The sequence below is a fragment of the Hippocampus comes genome, unplaced genomic scaffold (assembly GCF_001891065.2).
Source record: "Hippocampus comes isolate QL1 unplaced genomic scaffold, H_comes_QL1_v1.1 scaffold107, whole genome shotgun sequence".
NCBI classification, from domain to species: domain Eukaryota; kingdom Metazoa; phylum Chordata; class Actinopteri; order Syngnathiformes; family Syngnathidae; genus Hippocampus; species Hippocampus comes.
Window position 1 is genome coordinate 877,972 of NW_017804846.1, and position 13,786 is coordinate 891,757.

The 13,786-nt window shown below is 40.5% G+C and overlaps 1 protein-coding gene across 1 annotated transcript in view; it reads right to left on the reverse strand.

Moving 5' to 3' along the window:
- The window catches only part of kif6 (kinesin family member 6), a 56,794-nt gene extending 43,293 nt beyond the window's left edge, over nt 1-13,501 (reverse strand). Inside the window, exons 1-6 of the mRNA XM_019876817.1 lie at nt 13,366-13,501; nt 10,769-10,878; nt 8,398-8,472; nt 5,161-5,308; nt 4,447-4,556; nt 1,217-1,346 (exon numbers count right to left, since the gene is read on the reverse strand). Coding sequence (XP_019732376.1) covers nt 1,217-1,346; nt 4,447-4,556; nt 5,161-5,308; nt 8,398-8,472; nt 10,769-10,878; nt 13,366-13,425 — 633 coding nt within the window. The 5' untranslated portion in view covers nt 13,426-13,501. The remainder of the gene's footprint in view (nt 1-1,216; nt 1,347-4,446; nt 4,557-5,160; nt 5,309-8,397; nt 8,473-10,768; nt 10,879-13,365) is intronic.
- Between the last annotated feature and the right edge of the window lie 285 nt (nt 13,502-13,786).

Below are 13,786 nucleotides of genomic sequence, written 5' to 3' on the forward strand. Positions count from 1 at the left end.
AATTGGCAGGGATTGAGAGAAGATCGTTTGTGAAAATTTGTTGGAATCCTGCTCTGTGTGGAGCAAAGACTTCTGGGATAAATTTGGCAGTGACAAATTGACAGTGCGGATGTTGTTTGTTCGCTTCAGGCTCAAGTGAAACGTTCTTGTCAAGAGGTCCCCGTGAGGGTGAGTTCACAAAAAGGTTCTGTGTGGGTGGCACCCCAAGCTGCTTGATCATCACACTGATATAAAAACAGAGCATTTGTTTTCATTGACAATATCACAGCACCATGTCCACAAGGTGAATAAAAAACAAATGTGACATTGTTAATACCAGTAACCATGAAACGAGACACTAAAACACATTTTTATTGACAACACAATTCTTTCTTCTAAACACAATTAATTTCCATTACATTTTGCACATGTTTTGTTAAATGGATATGCTTCAGTGAATAATCCAAATAAAAAAAATGAAACCGCCTGTGAGCCTTATGCCCACCAGCCTCGCCCCCGCGGTCAGTGCAGCCTCTGCAGGTCTGGATGCCATGTGACTCAAGTCTGATGTGTAATACTACTCAACACGCAAAGCAAGAGATCTAAAAATTCTGAAAACGCAGCAAGCAAGAAGGCTTTGGGTGGGAGTCATGCACTCGGATGGCCATGTGCACGTGGCCGCAGTGTGCATTGGTGGGTTGGTCAGATGGAGCGATGGCTCGAACATTTACATCACGTTTGCGAAATAGGCAGAGGACATAAATAAACTTGGTTCATTTCACATTTGATTGGTAGGCAGGTAGTCCATTACAAAAAATGTATGTCTCCTGAGATGAAGTCATAATTTGCCTATTAGAAGGTCACATTTTTTAGCGACCCACGGCAAATACCGAAAACAACTTTTGACATGGCCCATAATGATATTTTTAGAAAAGAGGTGGGGTTAGGGTGAACAGGATTAGAAGTCAGCTGTCCAAAAAGTATGGGAGGTGTGTAATGGGTACTACCACTACAACTACCATAATTATTATTAAGCTTTTCTAGATATGAAAAGACATTAATATATTTACAGTTGAAATAATAACACAATGTATCTTAATAACACTGTGGAGAGTAAAGATCGTTCCGACCAGCTTAAAAATCTACCTCAACAGAATTTGATTTTCAAACAAGTGTTATGAATTAGTCTGAGTATGATATCTGTACAACATTCCTCATTGGCCACACCCCCACTTACTTCAGCAATCATTCTATTGGTGTCGCCCAAGAACAACAGATTGAGAGCCTCCTCTTCATTTGCAGATTGCTGCAATGAAAGGTTCCTGAGATGGATGTTCTGGTCAGTGTCTTCCATGATAATTACTTTTCTGTGAATAGAAAAAAACATAATATTGTTTTCAGAAAACGCACAAATATAAATGTACTTGAAATAAAACACAACAAAGCATGAGAGACACGTCGAAACCAGCCAACGCAGTGCCCGGACCATCAACATCCATCACCTGCATTACACATGTAGTAATACAAATTAGAATTATTCAGGAAGAATGTGGGGTGGCCCGGTGGTCCAGTGGTTAGCGTGTCGACCTCACAGTGCAGAGGTACCGGGTTCAATTCCAGCATCGGCCTCCCTGTGTGGAGTTTGCATGTTCTCCCCAGGCCTGCATGGGTTTTCTCCGGGTACTCCGGTTTCCTCCTACATTCCAAAAACATGCATGACAGGCTGATTGAACGGTGTGAGTGTGAGTGGGGATGGTTGTTCGTCTCTATGTGCCCTGCAATTGGCTGACAACCTGTTCAGGGTGTTCCCCGCCGACTGCCTGAAGGCGGCTGGGATAGGCTCCAGCACCCACCGCGACCCTTATGAGGATTAAGCGGATCAGAAAATGGATGGATGGATGGATGGATGAAAAAAACAACAACAAAAAAGTCAATTTAATATGCTACATATTTTGAGACATTTTGTCTGTCCTGTGGTAGTGGAATGCTGCAGAGGAGGATATGAGAGTGCACTGATGTCACGAGACATGGGAAGTGGAAGAGAAAGGCAGACCAACAGTGCCACAGTTTCTCCTTGAATCAGCAAGTGTAGCCACAACATGGTTAAGGTCGGACACTGGCTATTTCTGGAAGACTATGATTTGTGGGTATCTAAACCTTGAGCAGAATCATCTGCAAAATAGAGAAGTGCCTCAAATTGAAATGCTGCCAGAATACAGGACAAAGCGTAAATTGATTGCATAAAAGTCTAATATCTATTTAGCTGATGTATTGCCTGTGACAGAAAAAAAAATTACCTCAAACAAGACAAAGAAAGTCAAATGGGACAGATGAGGTAGAGGGAGAGGCAGAGAGTAAAGCATTGGTTCTTATCCTTGTTTGAGGTCCCGAACCCAACCAGTTCATATGCGCATTCACCGAACAGTTCATTCGTGAAAAATAAAATATGATTCAAGAAGCGTTCCTTCAGTTTTGAGATGCTCAACTTGGCATGACAAATCATGCAGATAGGACACTGACCCCTATCATTTTTCGTGATGCATGAAAAAAAAATCCTAAAAAAATAAAAAAATCACATGATGTACTATCACGACAGTCACTCATTGACGACTGAGCGAACTACATTTCCCACACCACTGATTGGACAAGTGATGTATTGTGATCATCTGCGGCAGGCGTGTCATAACTAATTGACATGTTGAGTCGGGTAAGTCTTAACCTCCAAGGCAGAGGCTCCGTCGAACCCCTGAGACCGATTCACCGAACCACTGGGGTTCGATCGAGGCGGAAGGCAGACCCTCTAGAGTAAAGCAAAAAAAGAGGTAAACAGAAAAAATAAATGGTTGAAAACAAAAAATATATATCTAAACTACAAACAGTGCCTCTAACAAGCTATGAAAAAGCATTTCTTCACATAAACCTTTTTCTCCTTCTCAGTGCAAAATCTATCACGAATTTGACCGCATTAAATTGCGATTGAATAGTGTTCTTCCTGTTGGCAGTCCGTATCAGACTGGCAAATACGACAGTTTCCATTTTCACCACACAATAGATTCCAGTCTCTTAAATGGCAGTGGAGGAATAAGTCTCACTTACGCCCACACGTTTCAGACAATGATGGAACTGTTGGTGATTTGTCTTTTCACTGTTAAAATAGATCTGCCAACCACTATCTGCCATGTCATTGTCAGGTTAAGGCCTATTCGGCCCACAAATTAGATAGGTGACTTCAGCTATAGCCATTATATCACCGTGACCTTTCGACTTGCTTCGACTTGGCCTTCCCTTGGCACTTTTTGACACATACCAATTGAATCCAGCTAAGACCGTGGAGTCACACAGCTGTGTGTGGGAGTGGCTACGATAGTATAAGAACGGGAACCACTTTGGACAGCGCTGACCTTATTCAGCATCTGGCAGAGAAGGCTCCATGGACGTGGAATTGATCTTTTTGGTATCGATTAAATAGTTCTGCTGAGCATATTCAGTCTTCTGGTAGTCAATGTTATTAAATAGAGATGTCCACATCTTTTATTTTTTTTCAGATTTTTGGTTCCCAAGTCTGTACGATATTGAGTCCTGATCTCATATCTTGGCATTACACCAAAAAAAAAAGAAGCGCACATCCAAATGAATTATTTTCACATCGTTCGTCTCTCCTTGTTCCAAATACAATTCACGTTCAGCTGCAGCGTAGAGAAGAGCTCTGTGTACAGGCGGACAATCCTGTGTGTGTACGTGCGTGTTGTGCTCTTACTCTCAGTCTGAACGCAAAAAAACAAAAACAAAACATACCATTTTATAATATATTTCCTCCATCCATTTTCAACACCACTTATCCTGAACGGCGTCGCGAGGAGTTGCTGGAGCCTATCCCAGCTGACTTCAGGCGGAAGGCAGACCCTGAACTGGTCGCCAGTCAGTCGCAGGCCACATATGGAGACAAACAACCATTCAGACCCACATTCACACCGTCACTGAGTGGAAACCGATCCCACATTGCCCGCACACAAGTCCGGCATGCATACCACTACACCATCAGCAACTCTTTTAATATATTTTGTCATATATATACTATTTATAGCTTTGGATTTACCTTTAAAAATCCACGAAATCCACATGATCGGCCCTGATTTCCGATCACTGTGATCTGATCGTGACATCCCGAATAACAAGCATGAAAGAAAATGGACCGGCAGAAGTTCACTCAGGACTTTACATTTTCCTGCATTGTTTGGTTAATATTTCTACCTCTCAACTGGATTAAAAACTGCCACACCAACATAGCTAAAAGTCACTTGGTTACAAGACTCAAGTTTTTGCCGTCAAGATTTTTTTCCTTGACAGAGTCCCTTCTGGTTTGTACAGACCTTGAAGCAGACAGAGCAGGGGGCAGCCAAAAAAGGTACAATTGTAAAATCTCACTTTGTATCTGTCATCAAAAAGAGTTCTGAAAAGCATACTGACGGTAGGTCCTCCAGTCGAGATGCTTCATGTCTGGAATCCAGGAGGTCATAACCCATTTCGTTGTAAATCTCCAGGTACGATATGTGAGTACGATACACTGTACTGCTGTCCTGTGGGGCAGAATGCATATATAAAAAGCTGACTGAATGAATTAAACTAAAAAGTGTTATACGTTGGGCAGTTGCAAGTGAATTAGTGCTGTGAATTAATTACTATTATGTATCAGTTAATGAAATCAGTTTCAAGAGCGCTGAAAAAAATAGGTACAGACCTGACCTCTGACCTCGGCTACCTCTCAACATCTTGGACCTGGCATCTTTTGAAATGAATCATGTTCTCCCTTTCACTTTATTGCCTGAAAGTCTAAAGATCATTTAAAAATCAGCAGGGTGTTATAACTGATCTACACTGAGCTCTGCCCTATAATAGACAACTGTGATTCAACTTTGTTAGGACTGGAACATGAAAGTAGATGTGTGCATGATTTATGAATGTGCTGAAAAAAATTACATGATAATGCGACAGCCAATGTGAAAGAAAAGAGACATAGAGAACAGGGAGCGATGGAGGAGCATGACTTGATGCGCAACTGCCGTATGAGAGAAACTGTGAAAGAAAAGTAGATTAGAACACAAATTCTCGATCTCACTGGTGTGAAGAGGAGACAAAATTGGAGTCAACACAGTTGAGATTGGTAAGTGCTGATGCTCTGACCTGGATGAAACGCTCATAGAGGTATGAAAGTGTGCGGGGAATAATGCCACGATCACTGTAGCGCTCTGCCCCTCCTGTGATGGTGAAGGTCTTCCCACTGCCTGTTTGGCCATAAGCAAAGATGGTGCCATTGTAGCCGGCCAATACACTGCAGAGACAAAAGATTCTGTACAACACTTGATACTGAGAACACTTGCATCAGTGGAAGACTGGATCATGACTCATCAAATGCAGGTGGATCCCATGGGTTGTAGTACAGACACTGACGTTGGGAAGTTAAACATCAATAAAAACTAAAATTTAAAAAAAGAATACTGTACAATAATTGGGAAATCATGTTCAACTTATATTTCATTGATAAACTGTTTTGAGCAAATAATCATTAACTTGCAACATTTACACTTAATAATGCACTACCCGTTTTCAATGGGAGATAGGTGATATGTCTGGACTGCAGGCCGGCCAGTCTTGTAAAATGAAAATAAATTATTCACTTCATTCGTATCAGCAAAAGTGTAATGGAGTCTTACTTGGCCCTAGCGGAACCCTTCTACCAAAATAAATAAATAAATAAATAAATAAATAAATAAATAAATGATTGTGTAATCCTATGAAGTAAAATAGATAAAACAAATTTGGCTTAGCAGAGGTAGTAAATTATTCAACACCGCTGCTTTCAAAAGTTTTACATTTACCTGTGTTTGTCTTCATATTGGGTCATTTGTAATTTTTATGACATCACCACTTCATCGTAATGCATTTTTATTCAATACTGGAGCCTCTACTACAGGGGTAGGCAACTCCCTATTCCAACACACCTGATTCAATTGATCATTTCAGGCTTCTACAGAGCTTGCCGATGAGCTGATCGTTTGAATCAGGTGTGCTGGAGTTGGGAGGGATTTGAAACAGGCAGGACATGGCTCTCGAGGAACCGGAGCTCCCTACCCCTGCCCTACTAGATCAAAGTCAGAGTAAATTAAATGTGACAATATAAATCCCCAGGAAAAGATGGATGTACTAGAGTGGAGAGACGTTATGGCGACAGACATCTGACGAAGGAAAAAAGTCTTCAAGTGTGAGTGAAAGAAAACCCACTCAACTGGTACATTTTGGTTTGGCTCTGAATGGGGCCAACGGAAACCAATAGTACTTAGGTGCAATAGAGTGAAATGAAACATTGAAAGCATTGTGGGAATGACATCAACAGTGAAAATCTGAAGCTGCAGAGTATAACACAGTACTGTGCTAACGTCTCATCCCAGTTTTCCACAGTTCAGCCAGATCTAGACTCTGTAAAATTACCAAACAAATTCCAGAGGTGCTTTTATATTTGACAACAAACAAAGAACAACTAGCCAAATATCACAAACACAAGCCTTGATCAAAAGGTAAGCATAAAGTCTGTACCTTAACACTCACATGAAGTACAAAAAAAAAGTTCACACAGTTTTGGGAAAAACTCCAACCACTTATGAGAATGTCAGTTGACTCATCTGACATTGGCATCTTGCATGATTTTCTCCTATGATTGACAAGCAAGAGAACATGCAAGGGCGCAGTGTTTCATTTCATGTCACTGCAAATGATGCCGCTTCGAAGCTCTCTTTGAGGTTTGAGCTCTTAGCAATGCTGATTTCTGTTTACGCCTCAGCTTCCCGAGAGACTGGCTAGACTCCAAAAAGAAAGGTTTCGCAGCTATGTACTGTAAATCAGTATCAGATCGTTGACAGTTAGTGCTGCCAAACCTACATAACTGACTCTTCCTCTCATCAACTATTAATGATGGTTAGTTTTTGGAACCAGCGACAAGCTAAACTTTCAATGGAAAAAAATATATATGCCGGTACTCCCCTTAGTCGACTGTTGCCAGGTAAATTAGGTGGTGGGTAACAGCAGATCTTTAAATCAACAAATTAATATATAATAAACAGAGGTGGGCATTCCGTCAGACTGATGGAGGTCCGTCAGTCTGTCGCTATTTTTCCGTCAACCAAAACACACACACACACACACACACACACACACACACACACACACACACACACACACACACACACACACACACACGCGCGCACACACATAGCCTTTGCCGTGACCCTTAATAGGGATAGCGAATGGACCTCAATTTTCTGAACTTCACATATCCTCACCATGGGTGAGCTGGAGCCCATCCCAGCCTTTTCGACCCAGGACTGGTTGTCAGCCAATCACAGGGCACATATATATTGTAGAGTAGAAAAACAAGCACTCCAATTTATAGTCACACTGATGAAGGGAGGTTGAAGTTAAACTGAGCTAAATGTTTGTGGAGGAGGAGGAGGAAACACCTTTTTACATTACAACAACCAACTTTAATGACAGGAAATTCCATGTAAACTCCTTCTCCTGGCTGATTTCCCTACTGGAGAGCAAGTTGCAAATTTGGCAGGCATTAAAGCAGGAACAAACTAAGTTTGGGGGTGGAGAGGTTTAAGGAGGTGAAGATTTAACTGCTGCTTGTCCAAGCAATTTGGGTTGAATTTCCTTTCATATTAGTAGGGCAATAACTTCATACATTCAATTAAAAAAAAAAAAAAACAGTCTGGAAAGCAAAGAGGACCATATAGTAACCATCTGGCATCTGACCTCTGCTGCACCTTATATCCGATAGCCTTTAACTTTCACCACTTTTCTACTTCATGATAATCCCTAAACGATTTGGTCGAGAATTGTGAGGGTTAGAGAGCCATGGCAGGAAAAAAAAAAGGTTTTTTTAAAATCTAATTTAATATTTTTAATTTTTTGGAAAGCTTACATTGTATTTAGTTGAGTTTGTCTCATGATACTGTGCCGCTTTTGACGAAAACGCGGACACACTCTGCAACGGCTCATAGTGTTCCTCCATGCTGTGGCTTGTAAAAGTTCTGACAGTCACAATGGCAGAACTTTCCATCTTGCTTGCCAGCTGAGTCCACTTAGTGGTTTAAGTATGTCAAGTACACCAAAAATCAGGCACCCTTCATTTGCATTTTAAAACACGGAGTTTAGCTGATTTCCTGTTCGCTGGGCTGGGTGAAGTTAATGTGACAGGACTTAAACCTGGATGAGCTCTGCTGGCCAAAGATGGGAGAATCTTGGATTTTATCATTTGCGAATTCAAATAAAAATATTAAAACTAAAATAAAAGTCCGCCCGCAGTCATGAAGTTTTTCAAAGAAAATATCAGATCAAAGCAATAGTAGAATGTCATTTTACCTGTCTGCAACTGGTTTTGCGATGTGTTCAAATATCTCTTCTTGGTTGGTTGCTTGATCAAACACTTTTTGGAACCTGGACAAAAGAAGAAATTGTGTTTTCAATGTGTTTTTTTTTTTTTTTACTACAACAAGAACACCAACATCTAAGAGCACACACACAACATTGTTAAACATGTACATTGAAACAGAGTTTGGTATTTTATTTCCAAAATGGATTAAGAAGTCATTGTGTTTTCTGAAGAAGTCTCAAATCTTGCTTTATCCCACCAAAAAAAAAAAAAAGATGAGAACGATGTGACTGGAATCCGCCCAGCAGGTTTCTTAAATGTGGAAATTGTATTTATACAAGGGCATAAGGGAACCTCCGCAAGCTATTATAAGAGCTTGTGGTTTGCAAAGACTCTCCATGTCCACTACTGTCTGACTCCCTAACTGTGAATTTAGGGCTTGGAAGCGTGGCGTGAGCCCTGCCCAGAGGGTATATAAGGCTGCAGCTTTCACCACCAGATGTTCTGGTTCAGCAATGACAGAGCTGGTAGATGGATTATTCCTGATATGCAACCTGGGTAGCAACAATTTTAACTTTGCAATTCTTTATTTTGGCAGTTCCAGCTGTCTTGCTGCTATTTACTTCAAGCCCAAGTGTAATTCATGTACAGAGTGTAACTCGCCTCATGCTCAAACGCAGCACACCCGAATGAGGACACGTGCTAAAGAAATCGGATGGGAGGATTGATGTTTCATTGTCTTGAAATCAATTTATTAGCCATATGGAGATTGAGATTGAAGTGGTCAACTGGTTAGGACGTCCACCCAGAGGTGCAGGGGTTCGATTCCGGCTTCGGTCTTCCTGTTGTGGAGTTTGCATGTTATGCGTGGGTTTTCTCCGGGTACTCCAGTTTCTTCCCACATTCCAAAAACACAGAATTCAGGTTAATTGATTACTCTAAATTGCCCGTAGGTGTGATTGTGAGTGCAAATGGTTGTTCGTCTATGTGTGCCTTGCAATTGGCTGGCAACCAGTTCAGAGTGTACCCCGAAGACAGCTGGGATAGCCTCCAGCACGTCCATGCCCCTTGTGATGATAAAGGGATTAGAAAATGGATGGATGGATAGAATGAGATACAGAACTATTGAGAAACATTTTTATGATTGTGTTTTGAGCCACACCCACAGAATAAGATAAAAAAAAAAACACACCCTCATGCAGATAATGACAGGTCAAAAAAAATTTTTTCAATTTGATATTTTTTCTTTTCTTAGTGCAAATATTAATTACATTGTTTACATCAACAATAGTACATTTTTTAAAATATTCCCATTTATTATATTGCAGAATAATCCGACATTTCTTAACGAAAATTAGTGCAAAATGTTTACGTCAAATCCTAACAGCCAAATTTCAGAATGGCATATAAAAGGGTTTCAGTACGCCCTCCAGTGGACAATATTTGTAACAACAGTTATAAACTGTAGTTTATGATCTATTCTCACAAGCCAGATTGGATCCACTCCCCTGACCTGCCAGTACTGGCCCACGGGCCATATTTTTGACACCATTGTGTTAGATGTTCAAAATCAACTGAGTTTACAGTATAAAATATTTGCACACATGCATCATAATTCAAGAGAATAAGTTTATCCATAGAACAGGTAGATAAATCAGCGCGTTGATTAAAGGTCAGTCTGGCCGTGATCGTGTAATGGTTAGTACCCTGTGTTGTGGTCACAGCAATCCTGGTTTGAATGTTTTGGTAACGGATTACATCTATGTACACTTATAATACATTGAGTCAAATGTTTTCATAAACAACAGCCAGAGTTATTCATTGATTATCACATCACCTTTTTTGCAAATCCGGTTGAGAAAACAGAGGTCTTCTAAGTGCTTGTAACAAAGAACGCTCATCAACACCGGCATGAAATTCATTCGCTTTCCGAGAATGAAACTGCATCGTTCCAGTTTTCTGGTCCATTTACGTGCCCTGTTCTTTTCTTCTGGCCAGTCAAACAACTGTTTGCCTGAAAGTGAACCGTGCATCGCCACACAGCGTCGAGGCATCTCACGGAATAACTCGATAACAATGGCAACGAGAAGTTAACGGGAAATGCAGTACAATGGCAGACTGGCACTCAGCATTCTGTAAATGACATCACTCGCCGGAGATTGCCGAACAACAGCATTTTCATTGTAAAGCACATTGCTATAGGTTTGACTATGAATCTGGGTGGGTTACGTGAAAAAAAAAACGAACAAAAGTATACTTGGAATAGTTTTAGCTCTGAGTATGACTCAAAAGACGGTTGACCAAGTTAACTTCACTCTTGACCTTTTAAGGTTTTTCAGCCTTAATCTCTAAAAGGAGCACCTGAAGCTGAAGCACTCCCTCTTGTTGTTAACAAAGCCATCAGCCATGTCCTTGGGTACCACAAACTCCAGCGCTGCACTTGTTTGTGGTTCATTGTTGACAGAGTACACCTGAGGGAGGCAGAGACAACAGCAGTCAGTCAACCTCTTGTGGGTACCACCCAAAACTCAATGCATAATGTAAGAGGCCATCGCAGCGTGAGAAAAAAGGTATTTGTGTTGTTTTTTTAACATAAAACCGGCAGCGTGGTCGCTAGTGGTTAGCATGTCTGCATACATGTATAGTTATGCAATTAAGTGTAATAGTGTATATAAAAATATTTTTGTCAGTAAAATGTTTTGAATTTTGTACTCATTTTGTACTAATGTACATATTTGTAAATTAATATCAAGGTATAAATTGTATGTCTTCACAGCAAAGGTCAGTGTTAAAGTGAAACTATCAGAATGGAAGTATTTCTGATTGGGTTATTTGAATGGAAAAGGTAAATAATTCCTGTTAAAAGGATCAGAAAGTATCATTTATTCTTCTCTCTGCTTCTGTTCATTCATATGTTGCCATTTAAAACATGGCTGTTCTTTTATGCAAATAATTCACTTCAACAAATAAAAAGCAAAGGGCTCCGGGACCTGTCCACGAGTAGCAAGCTACTTGTGATTGGTGAGCTTGAGGGCATAAGAGTGGTTAAAAACAACCCCACAGCTTTGACGATCACAAAATCGTGTGGTCCAAAATCACAATTTTGATCCCAAAACGATAAATCGTTCAGCCCTACCACATTCCAAAAACATGCCTTCTACAGTCTGACTGAATAATCTAATTTGTCCATATCTGAGCGGGAACTGTTACACATCCCGCAACTGGCAGGCAACCAGATCACGATGGTCCCTGACTCTAGCCTAAAGTCAGGTGAAATCGGCTCCAGCTCACCCACAAAGACATTTTCTACAGAAAATAGGGTGATGCATGTATTAAAACATTGTCAATATCTCCCATACAAGGAGTCCATGCTAAACCCTGAAATACAACAGACATTTGTACACTGCAAATTTAGCATTTTGTGGTGCGGTCAGTCTGCCCCAAAAAGAAAAGCTGGAATTAAAGACATACATCATGTGGAAAGCTATAGAAATGAAAAAAAAAAGCTATCATTGTTGTGCTGTGTAGCGAATGCAGTTTAGAAATGTGCTTACTAAGGCCAAAGCCATGCCTCAAGGGATACTAGAAAAACTGCCCAACATTAAACCAACAGACTGAAATTCAGGCAGTGGTTGGCATTTAAAGTGAGGTCAGCTGGGTCACGTTGAACACTCCCATTCTTTGGTTTTGATCTTCAACATATGTGCTGGCATATGTCTTGAAGACACTAATTCAATTATAAGACCGTGTGGGTTGAGGCAAAGAAAAGCATACAACCTTAATGATTAGATTGTTTTCACTGATAGTCCTTTGTTTTGTTGCGTTCTCATGGAAATGCGCAGAACGTCAAAAAGCCACAACGATGTGGCTGTGGTCATTTCATTGTGCTCAATATTGTCCCTGCAAGCTAAATGGCCACAGAACCCATCTGTGTAATTTGATCATTCCTTCCATCAGTTGCCGTACTCAGACAATAAACTGGATTTCAGGGAGTCTTTTCCGGGGCTTTTTGCATGTACGGTGACTTTGTCAACCCAATGAAAGCTGAACTTACCTAATAATAGGGAAAGATGAGGTTACATAATGTACAAGAAAAAAAAATTACAGTAGAGCAGGAGTGTCATTTTTGTTGTGGGCCATGTTGTACTGCAGTAACAGCTTCCCTCATTGAGTTGTTATGACGGTGACACCAAATGAATTGTTACATCGTCTCATTACAAATACACAACAAACTGATGGCTTGAAATAAGAAGGATAATAGTTTGTTGAATTATTGGATAATTTAGTACAGTATAAAAAAAGAGTCGCAAAAATATTGCAAAATCTCAATTTATTACACATGACAATTCAAAATTTTGGTACAAGGATCATGGAAGTTGACACACATGATTTGCTTTCGGAGGCCCTAAAAAATGATGTAGCGGGCTGGATCTGGCCCTTTGGCCTTGAGTTTAACACCTGTTATGTAGAGGACAAGCATCAGGCCACGTTGAGATTTTGTTGATTATTATGTTCCTAAATAATGAAATGTGTTGGATTTATAATGTGATCTGCTTAGAATTTGCATTTTCTCTTGTGCTTGCATGGGTTTGCTCTGTTAGGTTGATTGTCTCCTCTATAGGTGTCATTCAGTAACAATCTGGTGGTCGTTTTGGACACAAGAAAGTATGTTAAATTAATTACTTAATGGCATTATTAATGATTAATAACACAAAACACTGGTAAACATTAGGTTAGCGCTTGTCATTGATCCATAACAAATCGACACTGCACAGTAAAAATGGCAGGCCGAAGCAGAAATTTCACCCAATTTAAACAATGAAAGCAACTGCATTATTTCCGTGCAATTATTGGGGCATCACGCAGGACACACAAGTAAGGCAGGAAGGTTTACGTTCATGCGTGCATTTGCACGCACACTGATGTTTCGCGTGCTAACTCGTAGTACGTTAACTTACCGCGGTATTTTTCTTGGTGGGCTTTATACGGGCATATATCTGAATCGTCTGTTTTACCATTTTATCTTTCTAAAGGCTAATTGTTTGCTTTCCTTTTTGTATGCTGACTTGCGCTTACTCGCCACAGTTGGCTGGATGCTGTTGTGCGTTCAATTTGGTTGCCTAGTGACCAAAACTCGAGTGGAGGGGGCGGGGTGGTGGATTGACAAAGATCGTTTATTTTAAGACGACGGTCTCTCAGAGAAGGAAGAAAAAAACGCGTGTAGGAAAAGCCTACCCGTCAGTCACACCAGTTTCGAGGTTTTTTGTGTGTGCGTACCTCCACGGTCGCTTAAGACAGACACTCGTGAATTATATGTTATGAGTTGCTCAAATTGTTAACATGGTTTGCTTTACTTGTGTTTGTATGATCAAGAAACCT